Source organism: Aedes aegypti, chromosome 2, assembly GCF_002204515.2.
Source record: "Aedes aegypti strain LVP_AGWG chromosome 2, AaegL5.0 Primary Assembly, whole genome shotgun sequence".
Lineage (NCBI taxonomy): Eukaryota > Metazoa > Arthropoda > Insecta > Diptera > Culicidae > Aedes > Aedes aegypti.
Window position 1 is genome coordinate 264,337,964 of NC_035108.1, and position 24,447 is coordinate 264,362,410.

At 38.7% G+C, this 24,447-nt stretch overlaps 1 protein-coding gene across 4 annotated transcripts in view; it reads right to left on the reverse strand.

Annotated features, from left to right (window-relative positions):
- The window catches only part of LOC5570897 (laminin subunit alpha-1), a 547,286-nt gene that overhangs the window by 363,804 nt on the left and 159,035 nt on the right, over positions 1–24,447 (reverse strand). For all 4 annotated transcript variants that reach the window (XR_002500521.1, XM_021844981.1, XM_021844982.1 and 1 more), the window contains exons 4-5: positions 7,605–7,785; positions 7,273–7,438 (exon numbers count right to left, since the gene is read on the reverse strand). Coding sequence is in view for 3 of the 4 variants with exons in the window: in XM_021844981.1 (XP_021700673.1) it covers positions 7,273–7,438; positions 7,605–7,785 (347 nt within the window). In the remaining variant the exon portion in view is untranslated. The remainder of the gene's footprint in view (positions 1–7,272; positions 7,439–7,604; positions 7,786–24,447) is intronic.

Sequence of the window (24,447 nt, forward strand, 5' to 3'; positions counted from 1 at the left end):
GGGTAAAATTAAGCTTAACCCCTCTACTAGCAGCATAATATATTTACAACAAAAAAAAAATATTTATATCGCGATATTTTTTTTTGTTCTCCGATATTTTTGCACCACTTTTTTCACAAATTCTCAAAAAATAATTGTACTTTTAGAATTTGTATGACGATTCATTTGCTTAATTTATCACAGATGTCAAACATTATGTTTTCAGCAAAAGATATATCAACAAAGTTTGTAATACTTTCGATTTTTTAAAGTTATTTTTTGATGCTTTAGAAAAGCTTTGTATCTTGCCATACAAAATAATTGACAAATTTTGTCTTTGCACTGTAGGCATGTTGAAAAAAATCGATTAAAGTGAAATTTGATCGGGCACTTTAAAGCAAACTATGTCCTACATGGAAATTTTAGTTCTATTCTGCATGTTTGGTGGATAAGATCACTTAAAAGTTTGATAAATCATAGATTAAATAGTATGTTAACATTAATGGAAACTGTATTTTATACAAATTTAGCGACATGTAGCTCAAAATTGTAACATGCTGAAACAATTGTGAGAACGCCATCAAATTCAACAACCCTAAATTTACTAGATATACAAGATTTGAGACACGCAAATATATTATATGTGTTGAGCGGTGTATTTGCACACAAGCTTGTACTTTTTTTTAATTTTATTTTTTAGATATTGACTATTTCACTAAGATCGAACTTCTGCTCCATCTTACTTTATACCTACTCGCCACCGGTCAGATGTGCGTAAAGATTTTTACTGGAATTTTTCACACATGCATGGATGGTACACAGGCACTCCGTCTTCAGATAAACGTTAACATGACCACGGGGCGAAAGGTGGATGTATCAATTAACCTCAAATTTACGCCGCTTTTGACCTGGAAACGATCCGGGTGGTGGTGTGAGCCCTTGCAATGCATTGCAATGTAGCGGACACCAAAGAAAATGACAACGTTTACCACTATGCGAGGAGTGCAGAAGCGGTTATGTTGCAACTGAGAACTGGAGGAGACCCGCCAAGGTTATGGTGAAAGAAATTTATCGACCGCGGCTGTCTTAATTAATTGAGGTCCCTCAAGGTGATTAATGATTTTTTTAAGACTGCTCAGTAAAGGGTGCCGCTCGCTGTTCGGAGGTACTTGGCAGGAATAAAACGGTAAATGTGGTTCATGAATGGTCCATTAGGTGAAATTTGGGGAGCATTATGGTGAACTTGTTTTAATGAGTTTAAGTGTGCTCATTTATTCAATGAAGCTTGATTGCAAACTGAAAGTAACTTTAAAACAAGTTCAGTGATCTATATCCAAACTTTTCCATTTCAAGAAAACTTAACCTGCCAATCTTAGAAAGTCTTTTTGGTTTTCCTACATATCATCTATGGGGGTGACAATGGGTCTTGGGATGAGATTGGGTCAAAACGGAAAAAAATATGAAATATTCCAGCCAGTAACACTGATATTACTGAAATTATAATTCATGTGCCAGGGAACATTATTACACAATTTTAATAAAAAATTTGTTTTCAAATTCCATGTTAAACCAGAGAAAATTTGCACCATTAAAATTCTCCTGTGCAAGGTATCACGCATGTAATTTAAGGCAAAGTAGGCCGTTATTGAAATTTGTACGCGTCGTTGATGATTGTTGCTAATTCATCTCATGATTTCTAATCAAAGAAAATCAGTTCGTTTTGCACTGACTCAGCTGAAAAAGTATCAGCATACTTTATGCATGTTAGCGCGTGCAGTGATACTTTTGCAAGTCAATATAAACTATCAAGACTGAGTTTTATCACTTTGAAATGCAAGCTGAAAAGTCATCATTGTTGCCAAAACGATTAACGGGCTACTTAGCCTTAAGCTCTATTGTCATATTAGTAAAAGGTTGAAAGTCTTTTCCAAACACTTCACTCGTACTTTCCGAAATTCGTTTGATTTTTTCACAAAATTTTTTTTTTTTCGATACAATGTTTAAAACATTGAAAATGGGGGTGACATTGGGTCAATCAAAAACGATAGTGAGCCTTTTTGCCGTTTTTTGCTGCCATGTATACTTTTTCCTCGTTGAGATGTATTTATTCTTTCCACATACAGCATCGCCGGAACATCAAACAAGTCTACTTGAGGATTCCGTGCATTGAATATCAAGCAAAGCATTTTGCTGATAGGCTAAAACCCGCTCCCGAAGAAGCAAGCGTCAAGGTCGAAGGATCAAACAGAACTCGGAATCTTAAGAAAAAATTGGAAACAGAAAAACACACTCTGGTTTATTTTACGAATGAAAATCTACAAGAAATCCTTAGAGGAGTCTCTGAAGTGAATTGAAAATTTAAGTTAAGTAAACCATCGAAAACTACATGATGGAGTTTCTTTACGCCATATGAAATTCTCTTAGGAAATGTTCGGAGTTACTTCAAGTTCCTGTACTTTTTCTCCAATAATTCCTATAGAAATAGTATTTAGTCCTGAGAAAACTACATACGTTTTACTGATAATCAGTCCAAAAATCATCCAATGGGATCTATCCCATTACGCCGAATGCCGTTATGCCGAGAAGGTTGTTAGGCTGAAATAAAGTGCTCCATAGTTTTAATGGGTCATAATACCGAATGAGTATTTGTTCAAGATTATGCATTATCTTGGAGCCCGCAATTCCCACTGTGAAATATAACTAGAAAGAACAGTCCTTGTTTAACCCGTATAGGCCTGAGTGAAAGGAAAAAAACTAAAACTCACACCGCTCAGCGAATACTTGACGGATTTCAATTATTTTTTGTCTGTATACTCGTACACATATCTAAGATTCTAAAGTGGTCAAAGGATCTCGGGAATGATCGTGTGGCCGGAGTTATTGCGGTGGATCACTCGGTCAGGTCGGGTGACAAGGGTTCTGTGCTTCTGTGCCCCTGGAGGTAGGTAAATTTGAAGTTACAGATAATTTCTAGAATCGGCTATAATGTGGCCACTATATCACATCAGTGTAAACCTTCTGATAATCTATTAAATTGAATAACCATGTCAACAGCATTTGATTGATCCTGCAAATGACCATGTTTGAGCCTCCGGGAAGCCTCAAATTTATGATAAAGTGTACAATTTGTGTCAAGCTTATGGGAACGCATTTTTGTGAACTATAATATTCGATCTATACTTTTAGAGAATCTAACAAATATAGAGCCGGATCATCAGGGCATTAAGTTCAAGTGGCCGCATTTGGTACACTCTAAACGGTGCAAAACCATTAATTTATTGTGTATTTCTTTCACCACTGGACTGCGAAGTGCGGCCTCATAAGTGCGAAAGTGTAAATAAAAGTGCGGGATTGTATCGAATCACGTTGGTGTCTTCAGAGCACTTATTCTCTGATTTACAAAGGATAAGTCCCCCAAAGACACCTACCCGATTTGATGACATTGCGCACTTTTATTGGCGTTTCCGCACTTGTAAAAACTTCTGCAATAGTCCAGTGGTGAAAGAAATGCGCAATATGATGTTGAATATCAGATTTTGATGATTTATGCAAATTAAAATGATTTCCATTGAATAACTTGGCAGGTCCATTGAATAACTTGGCAGGTCCCAAAAATCACATTTGTCTACCCGACTTGACCCAGTAACCCACCACAATAACTCCTGCTTCAGGTGTATTCTCGAGTTCCTCTGGCCACGTTTAAAAACTAGATATGTGGGCCAGTATACTGACTAAAAACTATTTGAATCCGTTAAGTATGCGCTGAGCGGTAAGGGTTTTGGTATTTTTGCTTTCGTTTAGGCCTATACGGGTTAAAAAAAGGAAAAAGCTAGCCTTCTAGACAGTAGATTTTTATTCTTACCCATTCAGCATAACAACCTTTTCGACCTAACGACATTCAGACTATCGACATTCGACTTAACGGCCTGCTCCCCACCAAATGAATTCCCTTAGGAAAAATTTAAATATTTCCTTCTAGATTATGGAACAAGATTATAGCACATCAATATCAATCATGAATCGTTATAGACATATCAAAGTTCTGCATATAAGTGATATGTTTCACAGATAATTACTACTTTATGGTGCACCTTTGACCGCTAAATCCTGTGATCGTGACCATAGAGATTTTTTCCCAGAATTACTTGAGATATTGCTTCTAAAAATTTCTTTTGGTCTTTATTCAGGACTTTCTCTATTTTTTTTCAGATTTGGACTTTGGTTTCAGGTTGGCCGATTGCGCTGCAGAATCGTTACCCGTTCTGTGGCGTAGTTGGTTAACACGCCCAGTCTAGCGTATTGGGAGTCGTGGGATCGAAGCCCACCAGAACGATTCTATTATTTTTCACAATCTTACATCTCAATTTATCCAAATTGACTCTTGTGTCTACGACATTCAGATTTTTCAAGTTATTTTTTAAATTTTAAAAGATAAAAAAAAACTCCCTTGCACAAAGAAATTCCTATATCTTTAAAATTGATTTATATTTGAGTAATCTTCGAAAAAAAATGCAGTATGATGGTTTGTCTATTATGCACGATAGATAGATGATAGATTTATCTTTTATTCGTGATCACCTCATCGAATTTTTCACCCTACCACAAAAACGCTGAGAAAGTGATGTTTTTTTCTTCAAAATGCTTCATTTAGTATTGTACATTAACCTTAACCTTCTCTTTTTTTCATTTGGCGATCAATAGTATCAAACTATCAGTAGATATACGATGCCACATATTTGGTTGAACATTTGCTTGAAACTATCAAAATTTATCAAAAGTCCTTGTCATATCCTAACCGAATATTTGACTTCGAGTACTACTTGCTAAATAGATCTCAAAAAATAAGACGAAGTATGTCAAAATTGATCCACATTGCGTGAAATTTGCGAGGTTGTGTGCTCTCTGATATAGAAATAACTATATAACTATAGAAAACTATAAAAGACGAATGTTGCTGCTGTGAAAACTGGCGTAAACAGATTCCGATGATTTTACTACGAAAATTGTTATGTAAAACATTAGCGCTCTACGTTAATTTGCAACTGCTTTTGAGCTGAGAGAGAGGAGACAGCTCACTGACAACTGGCTTGTTTTCTTGGCTTCTTTGATTTATTCTTCTTTTGTTTGGGTTGTGTACAATGGTTCGGAGAGCACAAACTGGGTTAAAAATGATTTTCACATCCCATTTGTTATAAAAAAAAATCAAAACATTTGATAGAAATTTGAGGCCAATCGGCAAACAACCTGAAATTTCAATCACATCCAGTTTTAGTTTGGCTAAATTTTGACGGTTGCCTTTCGAATGTGGGGTTTTCCAGTGACAGTTGATGACAGGTTCCCTTGACTTTTGGGAGTTCGCAATCGAAGCCAGCTGTCTCCTCTCTCTCAGCTTTTGAGGATTCACCAAAATCCGTAGAATAATCTAAATGTGTAGGTTCATTTCATTCCTCTGATTATGTAATCTGTAATCTTTAAATTTGTAAACTTATGAATACATATCTATAATCTATACATCAGTAATATTCTTAATGAATGAAATCCATGTTGAACATCCCGTAAAATGTAATGCACCATGGAACCAACAGTGATGATATGAAGCTGACGTTGATGATCAGAATTTTTACATCACCAAACCGGAGGGTTAATCCTAGCTGACATAAATCCAGCATACATCTTCCCACACACCGAAACCCCGAAACCGTGACTTCGTGCGGCAGCTCGCATAGCTATTTACCGAAGAAGCCTAATCGACACCTTCGGCTTAGTCCCTCGCTGTCTGTCTAATTCATAATCCAATCAAAGCTGGTAACCTGGCGAGTCCATCACTATCCGTCACTAATATCGTGTTTAAGCCCTGGCAACCTCCGTTGTTAGTTACCGAAAATACACCTCATGCCATAGTTTCCCAAACTGTGGTTGGCGATCCCCTGTGTGGTAGTTCTCCAATTGAAAGGGGGTTATGTAATTTTAAGCATTTTCGAACAATACATAAATCGAAAACTATTTGAAGTTTTTCAAATGATTCATTGAAGCAGTTTAGATGACTGAAATATTCTCCAAAAAAAACCCACAATATTGATTGATGAAAAAATATTAAAATAATTTCCAAAAAGTTCGAAATTTTCAGATGGTTGAATTGATGATCCAAAAATTCGTCAATTTGCCAAAAATTGTAGAAGAATTTACAACATTTAACCAAATGCGCTTCGAGAGATCATCGAGGTAGCCATTAAAACCAATTTTTACAATGGTTCTCTAACTTGATATTGAGATACGGAATATCAAGTAAGGGAGAGTTTTCTGTATACCATTTAGTTCCAACCAGAATGTGTATCTTTTGAATGATATACATATTTCGAATTGGACTTGGAAGACGACTTTACTACACGACACCGAAGAAACCTTACAGCTAAGACCAAAATGCTTCAAATTATAGATTAAATTATAGAGATTAAATGGTATAGTCCATACTAAATCCAGTTTTCATTTACTTAAGGTATTCCACTAAACAGGTCGAAGATTTATAATCATTTCGAATCGAAAAATTAAAGCTCTCTTCAATGTTAAACAGTGTGACTATTTTTTAGATGCACATGTTGATCCATATCATTTTTATGTATTTGCATCTATCTAATTTTTGACTTATCTTGGAAAAGTATACAAAATAATTGTCAAACTAAAAAAAAATAAAATGCCCTGTTCAACAGGAGAGGTGTATCGCGAAAAATAAACCTGACTGCCAGGTGGGTCGTGCATCCAGAAAGTTTGAGAGCCCCTGCCTCAAACCTATCCAACCAAAACGACGGCGCAGGTCAAAAGCAGTAAAAAATCATTTAAGATAAGTGAGAACCTAGGAGACGATAAACAGATGCACTCTGTTCAAACTCAAGAATTTTGGATGCTGCATTGCATCGATGGCTGGTTCGGGTGGGTGCATTGCAGGCGCTCGCAGAGAATGTAACGTAAAAACTCGAAACAGGAAAATTCTTGGAATAAACTTTGGACCAGATTCCTAACCAGGCCGAAGGTGCGTGGACAAATAAACACCCGATCGATCTTGAGGTCAGAAAGAGCAAACTGTGTGAGGAGAATCGCTTCCCATAGAAGAAGGTGCGCAAAGGCAGCCAAGCGAAGAGTCAATATTTCTTGGTCGGTTGTTGTCAGATTTGTTTTCGGCGCGGTCAGGGATAGTGGAGTTGTGATTCTAATGAAGGATAAGTATGAAAACTCAAAAATTAAATAATAAATTATGTAAGATAACGTGTTTCAAGAAAAAAAATATTCGAGACTCACCTGTCCCAAATCGAGAGAAATGGTTACGCGATCATTCTTGCTCGACTTGTGCATCGTTGGACTCTGCCACCAGCTATTCGTCCCGTCGACAATATTCGTAATGGGATGTCGTTTCTCCAGATCGGGATTGTTGCCATCGCATATGCCACACTGCGATGATCGCGATCTGCAAAAGAGAGCCCACCGGGAGTACATGGAAAACCACACACCGAAAAAAAAAACACACAATTAAGATGGGAGATTAAATATTTGGCCAGGGCACTTTCAACACCCTTTCACAGTTTTAAAAACAAGGTGGTACGAAAGGTTTCATCGGAAGCTGAAGATCTTACCGGTGTGGGTCCTGCAGGCGACAGTACTCTTCCTTGCCGTGTTGACCACAGGTTGCGTTCACCGAAATTGTCGCCCGCATTGCGACGTTGAAGAATGATGGCCACAGTCCAGTTGGTTTTTGGAAACCGTGGTCGTAATCCACGGCAGAGGACGATGTGAGACCGGACAGTAGCTTCAGGTCTGAAATGGAGAGATTAATCAAATAATTGAGGTTAGGGATGTCGGATTTTCAATTTTATCTCATATGATATTTATAAAATTGCCAATGTTTTTAAGGTTTAACCTTCCGGGGTCTGCTTGAAAAAAAATGATTTTTTTTATTAAAATTAATTTTGCGTTTATGATATGTAAGAATATTTTTTATTTCTATCAGAACAAAATGTGTGCAAGTTAGGGTCTCCGTTGAATTTTAGGCATATAATTCTACATGAGTAAACGGTGTATAGGACTATCCCGTAATTCTGGTCCCTAGAAGATTATCAAATTTGGAGAATTTTTGTGTCGTCAAGTTCTCCGTTTTTTGGAAATTAAGTGACTACAATAGGTGCTCTAGTTCATCCATAAATTTCATGGAATAAATACTTCCAATTTACTTAAGTAATAAACAATATAGCACACTTTTGATATTTTTTACACGTTAAAGATTCCATTCCTTAGCCGAGTAGTTAGAGTCCGCGGCTACAAAGCAAAGCCATGCTGAAGGTGTCTGGGTTCGATTCCCGGTTGGTCCAGGATCTTTTCGTAATGGAAATTTCCTTGACTTCCCTGGGCATAGAGTATAATCGTACCTGCCACACGATATACGAATGCGAAAATGGCAACCTTGGCAAAGAAAGCTCTCGGTTAATAACTGTGGAACTGCTCATGGAACACTAAGCTGAGGAGCAGGCTCTGTCCCAGTGAGGACGTAATGCCAAGAAGAAGAAGAAGAAGAAGATTCCATTCATATGAGAAAATGGAGTTTTGTCTGGATAAATACCGTCGTTCTTGGTCCTCCAAGAACTCCATGGAACATAGGCCCAAGGATCTACAAGCGTAGGTCATTGTATATTGATGGTTTCTAATTAGGGCGAAGACTTTTAACCATTCATACGGCTATGCGATGATTTGTTCGAATATTCTTGATCCTGCATGGACTCCATCGAATAAAGACCTTGGCATCTACAAGCGTAACCAGTGGTCTATTGATTGTTTTGATTATGATACAGATCCTTTTTTCCTTTAAGAAGGTAACTGGTTTGTTGTTGAGTTCCAGCCTTTCTTTTCTTAAAAATTTTAGATGGTTTGTTGCAACGTTGTGAGATCGCAACGGTACTCACGCTGCAACCAAAAATCTTTTGAATTGTTTTTTCTCTTTCACAGAGACGTGGCTTTATTCGATTTCATTATAGGTAGAAGTTCCCTTCTCCATTATTTTTTGTTTTTTCATACCAATCTGACATATTTGGTATTAGCCCATGGGTCCATCTACCTTTAGTGGAGTACTGCTGCCAATCTCTAAGCGTTGTCTGTTCACAGGCGTTGCGGACTCTTCTGGTAACCTCTTTGGATGAAGCGTTGAACATCTTCTTTGATGATAAGCCCGATGGGCATCATCCCGGCTATGATGCACACGGCCCAGTCACAACATTACTGTTAGTTTTTTGAGAGCAGCAGATTTTCTTGAGCGTTTGGAGAATGAGTTTGACATTTTGATAATGATAGCAAACAAACATTGGAGCAAGCCAAGGAGCAAGCCATGAATTGCAAATTTGCTGAGTGTGCATTTCAATGCATTTAAATGCATGAAATTTATCAGATGCATCAAAAGTGATTCGCCCCTTGACACGGCCTCTTTAGATACCGTCCAGTATGCACTTGCTACTCTTAAGCACATGATCCTATACGTGTTTTCCAAAAAGATTAGGTTTCTGCTCGTTCTAAGCGCTTTTCACCAGATTGATGCTCCATATCTCAGTGTAAATAGCGCCACGACTGCCAGGAGCTTGCATTTGCTTGTATTGCTGTGTGCGTTTGAATTGCAAATATCAAATGCGGGAGCACCAAACGCGGTAAGAATTTTCACAAGAAATGCGATGTCAAAGATAGATTTTTCTTGCTAGGGCGGCGGTGATTTATTTAATCGTTGCTAGGTGCCCTTTGATTGTTTTGTGTTACCGCATTTGGAGGACGTTTAGTCTAGATTTGCATCCCAAATGCAAACAGCAATAATTACAGCTGAGCTGTCAGACATCATCCTCAAAGCGCCACTATAGCCGTATATGCTCTTTTACGGGTACATTAAACGTGGTTAGCGAAGCTGAGCTTGTTATCAATCATTACCCCAAGATGCCTAAGGGATCGCTTGGACTCTATGGTGCAATCACCTACCAAGATAAGCGCATGTTTCTCAGACTAGCGGTTGTTGATCACCACTACCTCAGTCTTGCGACGGGCCAGTCCTAGTTTCCTAGACTCCATCCATTCCTCAACTAGGAATAGAGTGCGTTGCTGTCAGCACTACTTCCTCCATCGATTCGCCATAGACTACTAGGGTGATGTCGTCGACGAATCCAACAATCTTAACACTCGTCGGAAAGGGGCAGCCTCAGTACGTCATCGTACATCGCATTCCGTAACATCGGGCCCAGGATTGAACCTTGAGGTACTCCCGCGGTAATTCAAACGCTTTTCTGCCCATCCTCTGTGTCATACAGTAGAATCCTACCATCAAAATAGCTTTCTAGGAGCTTACACAACTGCACCGGTACCTTGAGGCAGTGAAGTGCGTGAGCTATCCTTCCCAGCTTGCGCTGTTGAACGCATTCTTCACATCCAGAGTGACAACCGCGCAGTAACGGATGCCGCTCCTTCTATGCTCTATTGCAATCTCAGCTGAACTACTGACTGGATAGCGTCCAAAGTAGATTTACCTTTCCTGAATCCAAAATAGTTGTTTGACAGGACATCCGTGTCCTTAGTATACGGTACTAGCCTGTTGAGGATCAACCTCTCAAACAACTTGCCCATCGTATCTAGTAGACAGATTGGTCTATACGCCGACGAGTCACCTGGTGGTTTCTCCGCCTTTGGTAGTGGTACCAGCTTCTGTCGCTTCCATACATTACTTAATCAATGCAGCATTGCAAAACGGCTCTGAACATGTCCGGATCCGCATTGACTGTTGCTTTTAGGGCAACATTCGTGATACTATCGGGTCCCGGTGCCTTATAAGCTTTTATACAATTGACGCGAATGATTTCACGACTCCTGCCAGCTCTTCGTTCGTCATCCTGGCTGCTTCTTCTCCTTCATCTGCTGCATACGGCGCTTGTGGCCTTGGGCTTGTGGGATGATGCTAGAAGAATACATCGATTATCGATCGCAGCAGCTCGGGCGACTTCTCTTCGGACTCCACCTTTGGTCTTAGCCATTACCCCCCACGGACTCGAGTTGGAACTCCGGCATAGACTATCAAAGCATGCCCGTTTTCGACTCTTGATTTCCTTTTTGAGAGGTTACTTTGAATGTCTGAATGCTGCACCGCGTTCTTCTCTTTGTGCTTCTGTGCGTGCACGTTGTTTTGCAATTGATTCGCACCACCAGTATACAGACGGCCTGTTCTCTCTGGAAACATTTTACGGACATCCGTAAAAATTGTCATTTCGTGAAAATCATCCTAGATCACTGCGGTTTTTTTTCCAAACATATCAGAAATCAATCACTAAACGTAACGGATCATTGGGATTGTTTTTGAATATAGGTGACCACTATAAAGCTTTTAAGAAGATCTGGAACAGCCGTACAGAATGGTTATCTGTTTTTTTTTTTCAAATCTTCTGGATGTCTTGTCATGACATTTGTCTATGTTGACATTCATCATTTACGTTGTATAATAATGAATTTGATTAATTTTACAATAAACTTCGGTGATCAAAGTGGTCTTTAATTGTAATACAAATTATACGTGTATTACAAATTTTAAATGTTCTATAATTATAAGTTTTACGTGTTCAGAAAAAACGCGTAGTGGTCTAGGATGATTTTTACGACCAATTTTGCGGATCTTCCAAAGGGAGTTGTAGATGTCTATGGGCAGTACCGATAGGCTGATTTTATAAATTGATAATTTTTATGGATATTGCGAATTGCCCAGTGATCCAAGTTGTTTTCCATTGAAGCCAAGCAGTCCCCAACATGTGTGACCGACACCTATCTGATAAGATTGGGTCGCTTCTTAAAACCAGACCAAAAACCAGAGCTATTTGATTAGCTTTGTGCAAAAAAAAAAAAACATATTTATCTCTCACAAAAACGCGGAAGGTTTTAGAAGAATGGCGCCAACGCTAAAATCTGGTACAACTATTTCCTTTCAATAGAAGCTCAAATAATCGGTTGAATAGTTGAGGAATTGAATTTTATGAGTTAAAATGTAATTACAGTTTCGCATAATAATCTGATCTAATAACTCTTTTGTGCGGCAGAATTCCATGATATTCAGATTACTATTTTGAGACCATAAACGTCCTTAGCAAATGCTAGAACATGATCCTCAAACTGGGGTATCTATATGCTGTATTTTATTATCTGAAAGTTTAAACATGTTCAAAATAGTGTTTTATGTGATTTTTATATTTAGCTGATTTGGGGTAACATTGATCACTCATGAAAAAAACATGTGCTAATATTTTAAATATATTTTTTTGCTAAAATAATGGTCTCTGAAGCCGAATATAAAGGCCAAACTCTTACAACTCATGTACTTTTCGAGTTATTTCAAAACAAAAAATATCCTGAATTGTGGAATAAGCCTAAAAGTAGACAATTTCCTAAGGAAATTCTGCATTTTTCATTGTAATTTGTGGCTTATGCTTAACTGAATATGTTTATAAAAGTTTTGACAATCGTTTTTGACGATGTCATTTTAGTAACACCACTTTTCCCTTGCTCACATCGTTTTCAGATCTCATGTGAGACATGATTCTTTGATCGTGTCATCTATAATCATTAAAATCATTGTTCCCAAAAGTTAAAAAATTTACGCATTAACACAACTCAATTTTGGCAAAAACCTTGCGGTTTAAAGAATCATCATTCATGCATAGAAAATATATCATCAACAAATGAACTTTTTACGAAGAGTATCATTGCGATAAATCTTACCCGGCTGATCAAAGTTACCCAGGATCACGGTACCCTAAATATTTTTCTTCGCTTTGAGTGCTCTCGGACATAAAATAAAACTAATATTTGCATCAGTCTGAATAGTAGATAAAAAATCAAAATCCTTAGCTTACGCATTCTACAAAATTCATGATAATGAATAAATCTCAAACGTTGTAATCTAACAAAAATGTACACGTTTGGTCTTTAACTCACGTATATGCTATTGAGAAGGTCTTTGTATCATTTCTAATGGCGATAAGAATGATTCAGATAGTAGACCCAGCCTTTAAAAATATGAAGCATTGATGAGTTTTTTACTTGTACACATTTAAGTAAAAAACTCATCAATGCTTCATATTTTTAAAGGCTTACAAAATTGGGTTGATTTGATTAGAAATCAGAATTCATGAAGTATTATATAAATATGAATATTTATGAATTCAACATCCGTTCTCAAACATCAACATCTTCAAAATAGGTATTAGGTTCAAAATAGCGCGAATAGCTATTAGAAGGCTCAGTTCTCTCATGCGTGCAATCGAAGTAACAACAAAAAAGACAATAACTTACAAAACAAATATTTGTGAAGGCGCTCGAAATGTGGGAACCCAAAGCCTCGGTTCACTCTAAACCTAGGGTTAGTGAAGGGGCCCCTGTACATCTAAACAAGGGATAATCAAGGGGCCCCTGTACATCGCTTATCCAAGTTTCCTCCAAAACTTATGCTTGCCATACTTATTTTCTTTTTGGGATCTTACAAATATCAATTTCCTAAAAGCTATGTTGATCTTTTAATGCTATGAGAAATCCGCACTGCGATTTGGGGGCCCCTAGGATCTCGGGGCCCGGTGCGGACCGCACCCACCGCACCCCCCTAGCTACGCTACTGTCCTCAAAATACTAAATAGATACGTTGAAATACTCTTGGCCCAATATCAGGTTCAATTACACACCTGTGCCGCAAGTTCTGTATCCTTCAGACCACCATTAGAAAATCCTAAACACCTGCACACGTCATGTCTGAACCAGCAGATTATAAAAATCGAATGAACATCGGATATTTCCATCATCTTCAAAAAAGATCAAAGGGATAATTAAAAAAATAACCCAAAAACGTGCAATTACTCCACTGTACAGCAGCTCTACAGATTTTTCGTCCCATCATTCGAAAGCTATTATGGTCTTCTACAAATTTCTGAAACAATATTCTTAAAATAAATAATAATTAAAATAATTTATTGAATCTTTTTAATAATTTTACCCATTTATCAGATCCATTAACTCCACTGTGTTATTGAATTCCGGCTAGATCCGACTGCCATGAAAGTCTGCTTGTCGACTTTGCTGAAAGCATACTTTTAAAAGTACATCGTTGAAAGGTTTACATAGTTTTATTTTACAATGAAATTCAATCATTCTACAATGTGTCAATATTCAAAATTATTCGCGCCGCCATCCGAAGGTACTGTACCGGAAACATTCTTAAAAAATCACAGAAGCATCTAAATATTGTTGCAAAGTCAAATTTATATGGTGACCCCATGCGCCATCTACGCTTTTACTAAGCACGACATCCTCAAAAGGTTTCACAAAACATTACATTAATTTTAACCAGTGTCGGATCAAATTACTCCACTCTGAGGTAGAATGTCGAATGTATTAAACAAATAACAATACTAGATATACATTTTTTTTTTCTGAAACCTGAAAGCAAAATTGCCGATTTTGTCAATGAAAATAAAAAAATGTTTTCTGCGTAACGCGACACCATTTGCAGAAACCTGTTGGAAGATAAACGTAACGCGGCGCTCATAAAATGAAATCAATGAGATTCTGCAATTATTCAATATTTCCTTCCAGTTTAAAGTCACACTCTGGTTCTTATCAATACATAGAAGGATTGCCTAGAATATACCTGAATTCTCGCGAAACTTTACTAAAGGACCTATCTAACATTGAGAGGCTCTCTTTGTTTACTTTCTCTTTAATTAATAACTGAGTCACATTAACCTATTCTTTTGCGTTTTTTGTATGGAACGCTAGTCAAGGAAACTGCCTTTCGATCTATAGTGAAAAACTTCCCAAAAGCTTTAGTATTCCACTGTTATAATCGAAAGAGAGCGAGAGAGGAGAGAATCTCTCATTTGTACATAGGTCCTTTAGTAATGTTCGGCGAGAATTGTAAAAATTATAGCAGAGCAGATATAGGCGATTATAGAGTGATGTTTGAAAAAGTGCATTTCAGCGATGGTGTCGCGTTACGAAATGCAACTGCTTTTAGTTAACATATATACAGTGTTATGTTTCAAAATGAATGTCACAACATCAAGTACAGTTAATATGCAAAATCTAAAACCTGTTCAATCACATGATCACAAGGCATATTTCCGAGAACAGGCCAAATTTGATAATGAAAGTCGGTTCCTCGTGGTGTCGCGTTACGCTGGAATGTGTCATAGAAGAAACCCTATGTGTATGTCACGAAGTAGGGGAAGCGGTGGTAAAATAAACACCTCAAGGATATCATCTGATAGAAAAACGAGGAATTTGTAGAGTTCTATCGCACAACATCAAGGATAGGAGTATTATCTATAGCAGCGACACAAATTCAGACTAAAATAGCTAAATTTTTGCATTTTTTTTTATCGCTAGCAAAAAACGATGCAAATGTTCATTTTACCTGCACTATGTGGGTAAAATGAACAGCTGTTGGTGGTAAATGAACATCAAGCAAAAAACGTGAGCAAAACACCCTGCTACCTACCCGCCAATTGATCTAGTACTTCAATCTAGTTATACGATCAACTGTAAAATGGAACATTGTTGCCAATCAGAATCGTTTGCGCAGTGGTTGTATCACCGATGGAGCCTGCGGTCTCGAGGAACCGTCTGTTCAGAGGAAAAAGACGGGGAAGCGAGCGAAGAAGAAGGATGCAGGAATTGGTTTTATCTGTTGTGATTCTTGTTCTAAGTGGTTCCCCAACATCTATGTACAAGTTACCATCACCACTAGGCCGTCCCTTATTTTTCGAAAATACGAAATGTTATAAGTTCGTCATTGTAAAGTGCTCGTTTTGAAAAGAAAAAAATCAGGTAAAAATTTGAAGTCTGTACGTGGACGCTAAGTGGTCCCCCAACGACCCTAAAGGTATTAAGTGTAGATGACCCCCGTACGCCAAATAGAGCTCGCTGCTCTAGTGTACGCAACATGAGTACGAAACGCCAGTAGTAACACATTGATAAATAGCATAGAATTTTAAGTAAAATAATATTTTATACTGTGAATATCTTCATAACACTGCAGGCTGGCATAAAATTCAGAACTACGAAGGGATCGTTCAAATATTACGTCACGTAACGGAGACGAACCAGCCACTGGCTGAAAGTCAGGTCAGGTCTTCCGTATTGTTACGGTTCATTCAAAATAAATAAATTTTTCATACAAAAGCTGTTATGTGGGGAGGGAGGGGGTTTAAAATGATTCAAATTTTGCGTTACGTAATATTTGAATCATCCCAAAAAAAAACTTCTATGCTGTTTATCAACACACGCAGGACAATTTGTGACAGATGGCTTTTCGTATTCATGCTGCGTGCACTAAAGCAGCGAGCTCAATTTGGCGCACGGGGTCATCTACTCCTAATACCTTCGGGGCCCTTGGGGAACCACTTAGCGTCCAAGTACGGACTTCAAATTTTTACCTGATTTTTTTCTTACCAATACGAGCACTTTACAATGACGAACTTATAACATTTCGCATTTTCAAAAAATAAGGGACGGCCTAATCAGCACTTATCTGTACATGTATGGAGGTGATTGACAAAGGTGTGAAACTAGCCAATATTTGTTCCCGAAGTGTCAACAGTTTTCGAATCTCTATCAACAAAGTGCCGTACTAAACCGACAAAAATGTTATATTATGTTTCTTAGGCATCGAAGACTCAATATCCCATGTAAACACATGGTTTCGGCTACCCGTGAAACCATCCAAATGGACCGATCGATCAATCACCCCAACCATCCTGGTCGCATTCGATAGCGTTGGATTGAAAACAGATGACCTTCAGAAGTACTTCAAAAAGCACAAAGAAGCTAAATTGTGCAACTTTAACTTCCTCTGGAGTATCGTCTACGAAATGCTATCTATCGATAGTTTTCGAATACGTAACCTCGCGTTACGAATAGAACAAAACGACCTAGTCGAATCGGTGTACGTTCGAAACGATAGTGTATCAGTCTGCCATCCCCGCCGAAGATATCAGCCAACTTCTCGAATAAGTGAAACCGAATTCATGTATCAACGAGTCGGCTCCCCTTTAAAATGTATGCAATTTATCAATGTTATTTCTTCCGTATGTTATGTGTATTCAACGTAAGTTCAAGAGGTGTGAAATAAATTTGAAGAAATTCGGTAGTCAAACGGAGACAACAAAAAGTTCTCCGCAAAATGGGGTTTACAAAATCGGGTCATTGTTGTACAACCCAAATATACCAAACAACTACACCAATCTACGACTTGGCCACCTCAACGTGCGTGATCTAGAACGCAACTTCGATGGCATGAAGCTTGCCTTACATAAAAGCCAATACCACTTTTTTGGAGTTACGGAAACCAAGATGAAGTCATTTAGTCCAACTGGCCTGTGCGAATACCATCCTACAACTACACTGGTACACCGGTTGTGTACCACTGTTGGGTAGTGGACGCGTTTGTGTGATGGCCCATATTAATTAATTTTATTTGGGTGATATCATTAAAACTTGCACTTAAGGCAATTAGTGAACAGTTGTGTACTACCACTTTGTTGAACGGAAAAAAATTCAGTGTAGTTCTGACCCGTTTAAAGAAGAAATAATGTGAAAATATTATTTTTTTTTGTTCGCAAGTGCTTCAATATGTGGTGCCGCAAATTATTTACGCGGCATACATGTAATTGTTGTAGCATATTGCAAAACCTTGCATGTGTATGTGGTTTACTCACATCTCTAACAGTGATCTCAGGGTTGGTGAGTACCTACTGAGTTCCATGTGAGCATTTAACTCATTGTTTACCTACGGGTATCTGTATGTACTTATAGCCAGTAGATGAACATCTAAAGCATAACAGTGCAATCAGTGTTCTATACTTAGGCTGAAGACATTGTAACGCGCGTGCGTGCGCGAACGCGTTGCGATCAAAGGATATTCTGCTTTGCGGGTTCCCATACGCGCACGCGTTTCATCACGCATTCACTATGGCAGCACCCTTAGAGGGTTATGACGTACTGAACTGTGGTTATCCCGGTTCTCTGTACGTTTTTCAACCTATCTGTTCTCTGCTCGTATTCAGAGATGTAGGTACATGCAGCAGCTGATCATAGTATTGCAATAAATGTATTGTAGATCAAATTGCTTCTGTACTAGAGAGAAGGGGGGAAATACTTTTTCGGCATATTTGCTTACCACGGGGTATCTTTCGGATGTATGGCATTGTGTGCGTCAGAAAATATCCCTGTTTAGCAAGTTGCTCTCTACTTGGTATTTCTTCTGTGTAAGGGTAAACCTGTCAATTGTTGCACGGGCTTGAAATCGACCCAATTATTGCACACCCATAAGAAAACACTGGCTGCGCAACTAATTCGCGCGTTTTTAGCATGTGCAAAAATTGGCAATTTACCCTAATTAAACCTTTTACTGTGTATGTCATGAGAACGTATGGCAGTAGGGGTCAACCATATGATTGCAATACAAGCATTAGATCGATTTGAAGTATTGTCAATTATAAATTGCCTTGATTTTAGAGTAGAAGGGTGTAATAATTTATGTGTGTTTTTGCATTACATGGGGTATCTTTCAGGTGTAGTTCCTATGTATACCAGACAAATATCCCTGTATTTTTTTTTTTTGCAAATAACTCACAAGAATGTATTGACTCTTTATTTCGCTTTTGGTTCTCTCTAAAAGCTAGTGTGTTGGTGGAACAACAATCTATCTCGAACCATTAGAAGTGATTGTTTTGCATTTGCTCTTTCTTTTGACTTTGATCGTCATCGGATAAGGTTCGATTTTAGATTGAGCGATATTTCGTTATTGCAACATGGCTGAGTATTCAGGTAAATCCTGTGATAGTTCTATACAGCACGCGAGGAGTTCGTTGGAAGCATTTACTGGACGTGCTGAAGGCGAAATTCCGCGTGTTGGGCAAGAACATGGTGCGAAGCCACAAGCCACGAATGGTGGTAATCCAAGTTTTGCCACCAGAGGCAAAAATTATGCGAAAAACCAGAGAAAGAAGCTAAACCGCAAAGTTGCTTTGACTGGTAAAACTTCTCTCTCTGGAGAAACAAGCGATTCAAAGGCTTCATTACGTTTGCAAATTAAGCTTGAAAAAGGATTTTTACGGACGTATTGAAGAATGAATTGCTAAAGGATTTAAATGTCCTTTTATATCAAACGCCGCCTAATTCATTTATCCCAACTTTCTTTGGTTCTGGGCTGAGATATGGCAAAATTTGGTTTTCTCCAGAAAACCAAGAGAGCCATGATTGGCTGAGACAAAGATTGTTGATGATAAATGAAAAGGCGTCAGTTGATTTCAAGTTCATTTTTGAACAATACAACCTTCATCAAAACAGCATTTGTTTGCGCATTCCGTGGAATGCAATTGAAGGTTTGAATCAAAACGATGTTTTGAATCGGTTGGTTTTCCAGAATCCCAATGTTCTGGCGAACTTCTGGAGGGTTAATAAAGTCTTACAGACTGTGAATGATCATCGTCTTTTCTTTTTCAGCATATGTGACGACTCTTTGAACCTTCTCAAAAAACAAAATTATTTGATGAATCACGGTTTTCAGAAGGTATCTGTTCGTATTTTATCAAATAAAACTGATTCTCGTGCTCAAAATGGTACTTCATCATCTGCTATGGTAGAGAATTCGGTGTCATAAGTATGAGAATTAACAATGTATCATTTTCAGTATCCCTTCGGGGGTGCAGAAATGAATCGTCTTCCTTAACTGAAGATTGAACTTGAAATTATTCTGTGAATGTTCTGGTTTGATCTTTCAGATTCTAATTTATTCAAACAAACATCTTTTCGGAGGTGCTTGTGCGAATTTAATCATCTCTTTATCCCATTCTTTTGATATGTTAATCCTTCCCTCCCTCCCTTTTCCTCTATTTTCCGTTTTCCCCCAATCGGGTAAGTGATGAATGGCAATGACGTGCGAGGCACAAATCTCCCATTTGTAGGGGAACGTGCCGCCTGAGCCAATATTCTGATACCTGAGGTCGAGGTAGGAAATCGTGCGGATGACTCGGTTTGTATGTTCTGAAGGGAATAAAACCGTTCCAATCCTCAAGGATCATGCTTGAGTGCCCTTCTGTTCAGTATGTGTATGGATAGTCTTCCACAAGGTCTGAAGTGTTTTCGAAGCTTTACGCGGAAGACCTCAAATATACATCACTAGACGAAAAGAAGAAAAGGAGACGTTGACACGCTCATCGAAACGGTTAACTCGGACCTCAGAGCAATAAAAAGCTGGGCCAGACTGAATGCCCTGTTTCCAAACCCGAAAAAAAACCAAGCCATCATTTTCTGCAAAGAGGGAGCAGTATTCCAGGAGCTCAGAAGGTAGTAAATTTGAGTCTGCACATGGATAAAAAATTAACGTTGGTCGGCTCAAGTTAATGATGTTACAGCAGAAAATTTTGGATCGCTGCACACCTTCAGGAAGTTTAGTCAATTCCTACCTACAGACACAAGAAAAAAGCTAGTACAAGTCGTAGTTCCGTTCCTAACTTACTGCGGTGTTATGTACTATACCGGTATGTCTGCTGTACAGAAGAAGGAGCAGCTCAACCGCTGCTTCAAGGCGGCGGTGCGCTTCGTGTACAATCTTCGACGGCGAGAATCGACTGCTGCGATACGGGATTCAATTCTTGGACATGAACTTAACGTTAACTACCAAAACCGTGCATTAAAGTGCATCACTATACCAAAGAAGCACCTACAAAAAAGTTTGATTTTGTTCGAAGCATCTCCATCTATCAAGGTTAATTAATAACAGAACAAATCTTACAAGTCATGCCACACTTAACAAGAGAATGTGCCATAAATTGTAAACTTGTACAACGCCACACAGATCGCTCCAGAGCAAATTAATGGCTACGACCTGCTGAAATCATGTTTCAAGCGTAATCCATATCGGCTTGATCTTGTTTCCGTTTTGGGGGATCTTCTCCACGTTCCGAGCCATGGTTCCCAACGACGACGACGACGATGACAGAAACACGCGACTCAACCACGTGAAAACTAACAATTTTATTCAAATTACGTGCCGCTGTGGTCCGTCTCCGCGAGAAACACAACTCAAAGGGAGTAAATCGAAATTGATGAACCCTAATAAACAAAATCACACCGAAAATCCAGCAAACTCCAGCATGATGTGTGTAGTCCGATTGAATAGTGGAACCGAGACATCGACGACCTTAGTCCGCGTTTTCTTTCATCTAAGAACATAATGGGATGGAATGAAAGACACGGCCTCAAATTGTATAAACTACTAACCTTAGCTGGAATGATGCGAAGAGATTCAAACAAAAAATATAGGCGCGAGGACACATGCCGCTCTCTTGACATAAAACATAATTCAATTATATGTACTTTCGTCAAATTTACGACTCGGTTTATACAATAAATAACACTAATGATCTTTTCGGGGCTCTTGTTTTTTTTATGTGTGCGCATCATAGAGAGAGCATGGCTGCCGGCCTTCTCACGTGTTCACTGGATTTACGAGCTTATATCGAATAAAAGCCCCTTCGCTGATTCAGCTTACCATAGTTCCAATAAAAATCTGAGAAAGTATGTGCTATCAGTAACTAGGTGACAGTAGTACGGATACGTCAATCTCTAGCAAAAGCGATGCGAGTGCCACGTATGAGCCGTCGGCCAACTATCGAATATTAGAATTGAACACTATTTTGCTGTACCCTGAAAATAATTCGAGTGTTACATATGTTTGTCTGTGATTAAACCACAATCCAAAAGTTTTAAGTAACTTGAAAAATCAGATAAGCAAAAATTGATTCAATCTTCAACAGAAATATAGCAAGTTTTATATTTCATTTATTCAGTTAACATCTAAACCAGGGGTTTACAGACTATTTGGATCGCTGAGCTCCGCGATTCCAACGAAATCTGGATGTTATGGCACATTAAAGCCCATTTTACCCACTTTATCCATACATGTTGTACCGAAAATGGGCCACTCTAAATAAATTGTAATCATTCTCTCAGGTCCCAATGAATTCTTGCCACTCTGAGGACAGTTGAAGTCGATGGGTACGACAGAACGGTCGTCTGCTCGTACCTTTTAATAAACGGTTGAATTGAGGCGTTCGTTTTTTCAATGCAGTGTCCGAAAACTTAAGAGAAGTCTTGGCTAATTTGGTTTAATTCCCTTGAATCCGACAAATCGGGGGCCCGTCCGGGAAACCACTAGCCATCAGCTTTCGGTAGAGTAGCTTGAAATCGCGATACGAAGAATGTGAATAAGTTAGAGTGATGGATGCGGCAAACACTGAGTGGATAGGAAATGGTATCCAGTGGGCTCCACACGACTACACTTCCATTGCTAATATTATGGTTGATTGTTTGATGCGGAACAATGCAGAAATTTTAAGATTATCCAGCGAAATTTCTGCAATGCGAGAAGAATTTTGGACTTTACGGCATCAAAATATTGAACTGCAGGCTAAGGTTGACGATGCCTTCGTAGCACAGTCACGAAATCGAAGCGTGAACAATGGTGATCACATCAACTGCAACACATCTCCCAGCAGTGCTGTTCATAGCATCCAAGAGATAGCAAATCTATCAGCAGAAGTAAGCGGAACAGATGGTGGCGAAACGACCGAAATGGGCGGTCGTTTGAATGCGAGAACAAAAAGCGAAATTATTCCAACGTTTGCGGCTAGCAAGCATCGCAAAACTAAAACAAAACAAGGATCTTATCGTGGACGTTTTCCAAGGTATGGAAGAGTACCAGTTAAACCCAGGCTATGGACACGATGTAGACACCATCTTCTATGGTGACAGAGGGCTCGATTGGCTTGTCAGATAGATCGGGCCCGGGACATCCTGTCTACTGCGAATCGCTGCAGTTGATATAGGGCATGTCCATTGCCTGGTTAAACCAGTGTTCTTCAATGAACGGAACTATTATCGAGTTATAGTAATCTACTGCTTTTTCCGGTGGATTCAGAAGTGTCCCAACACGCAATCTGTGTCCGATGATGACGGCGTTAACGACGGCGACTACGCTGACGATGATGACGAACGATGTAAACGCATCACCATCCGAGCCGGATGGTGGTCAGGATGGCCGATTGTTGTACTAAAAATGGGCCACTCTAAATAAATTGTAATCATTCTCTCAGGTCCCAATGAATTCTTGCCACTCTGAGGACAGCTAAAGTCGAGGGGTACGACAGAACGGTCGTCTGCTGGTACCTTTTAATAAACGGTTGAATTGAGGCGTTCGTTTTTTCAATGCAGTGTCCGAAAACTTAAGAGGAGTCTTGGCTAATTTGGTTTAATTCCCTTGAATCCGACATACATTGTTTTTTTTTTAAGATTCGTCAATTTTAACAGAGCTCTTTCAAGATTGACATTTGCTAGAGCTTACATTGCGACAATTCAGCAATCGCATTCGATTTTCCATCAAATATTTGAAAACTCTATTATTACAAACAGTAGAGTACCTCTCGTTTACAAATTTACAGGCTTTATTTTTAACTCCGACAATTGATCGATTGTTTGGATCGATAAATTTTAACTTTATACAAATAAGATTTTTGAAAAATTGCGATTCGTCTTCCACCACAACGTCGAAATAATCATTAGGTAAAAATGAATTGGAACCCTTCAAAAAAAAACCCCTGGATTGCACAAATCTAGAAAAACTAAAGAAGCGTGTACGATTATTTGGTCCTCTGAATTTTGTGATTTGGAAAACTACAAAATATTGGTAGCAATATTTTTTTTTTCTGTATATACGTCTCGCGTTTAGTACAATAACGACGTATCTGCAGTGCGCATCGTACCTTCGTGCTGTGCGTACACGAATTCTCTCTGCTCTTGGAAGTTTTCTTAAAAACTACCTAAAGCAATAAAACAGTACTTTTCAGTGCTACAAAAACAGTACTTTTCAGTACTATTTTTTCTACTATTGATCCCTTTACGATCCTTGTTTGGACCCGTGCCTTCGATTTTTCGTTGGACCCGTTGGCGAAAGCTAGCGGTGGTAATCCTTCTTGGACACCGTCTTGGGAAAAAACCTTTCGAAGGTCACGTCTTCTTTCGTGTATTAATTAAACATGGTATCAACAACTAACAAAAGGAAGGGTGAATCTCTGACTTCACTACTTCCTTCCAAAAAAGTGGGTTTTAAAACTGTCACTACACGTGGCAAGAATGGAAGAAAGGGCGTTTCCCCGGAATGCGAACTTTCTTCCAAGGGTGAAATGAATAATTGTATCGAAATGAGCAATCAGTTCGATGCTTTAGACAAATTTTCCGAAAACCAAATCGAAGCAGCCTCTAGCCCAGGCTCTTTGATTCAAGTGAGGAAGCAAAGAGTGCCGCCTATCGTGGTCAGTTGTTCCGAATTTGGGGGATTTAGGCAGGAGATCTTGAACTCCATTAGGGGAA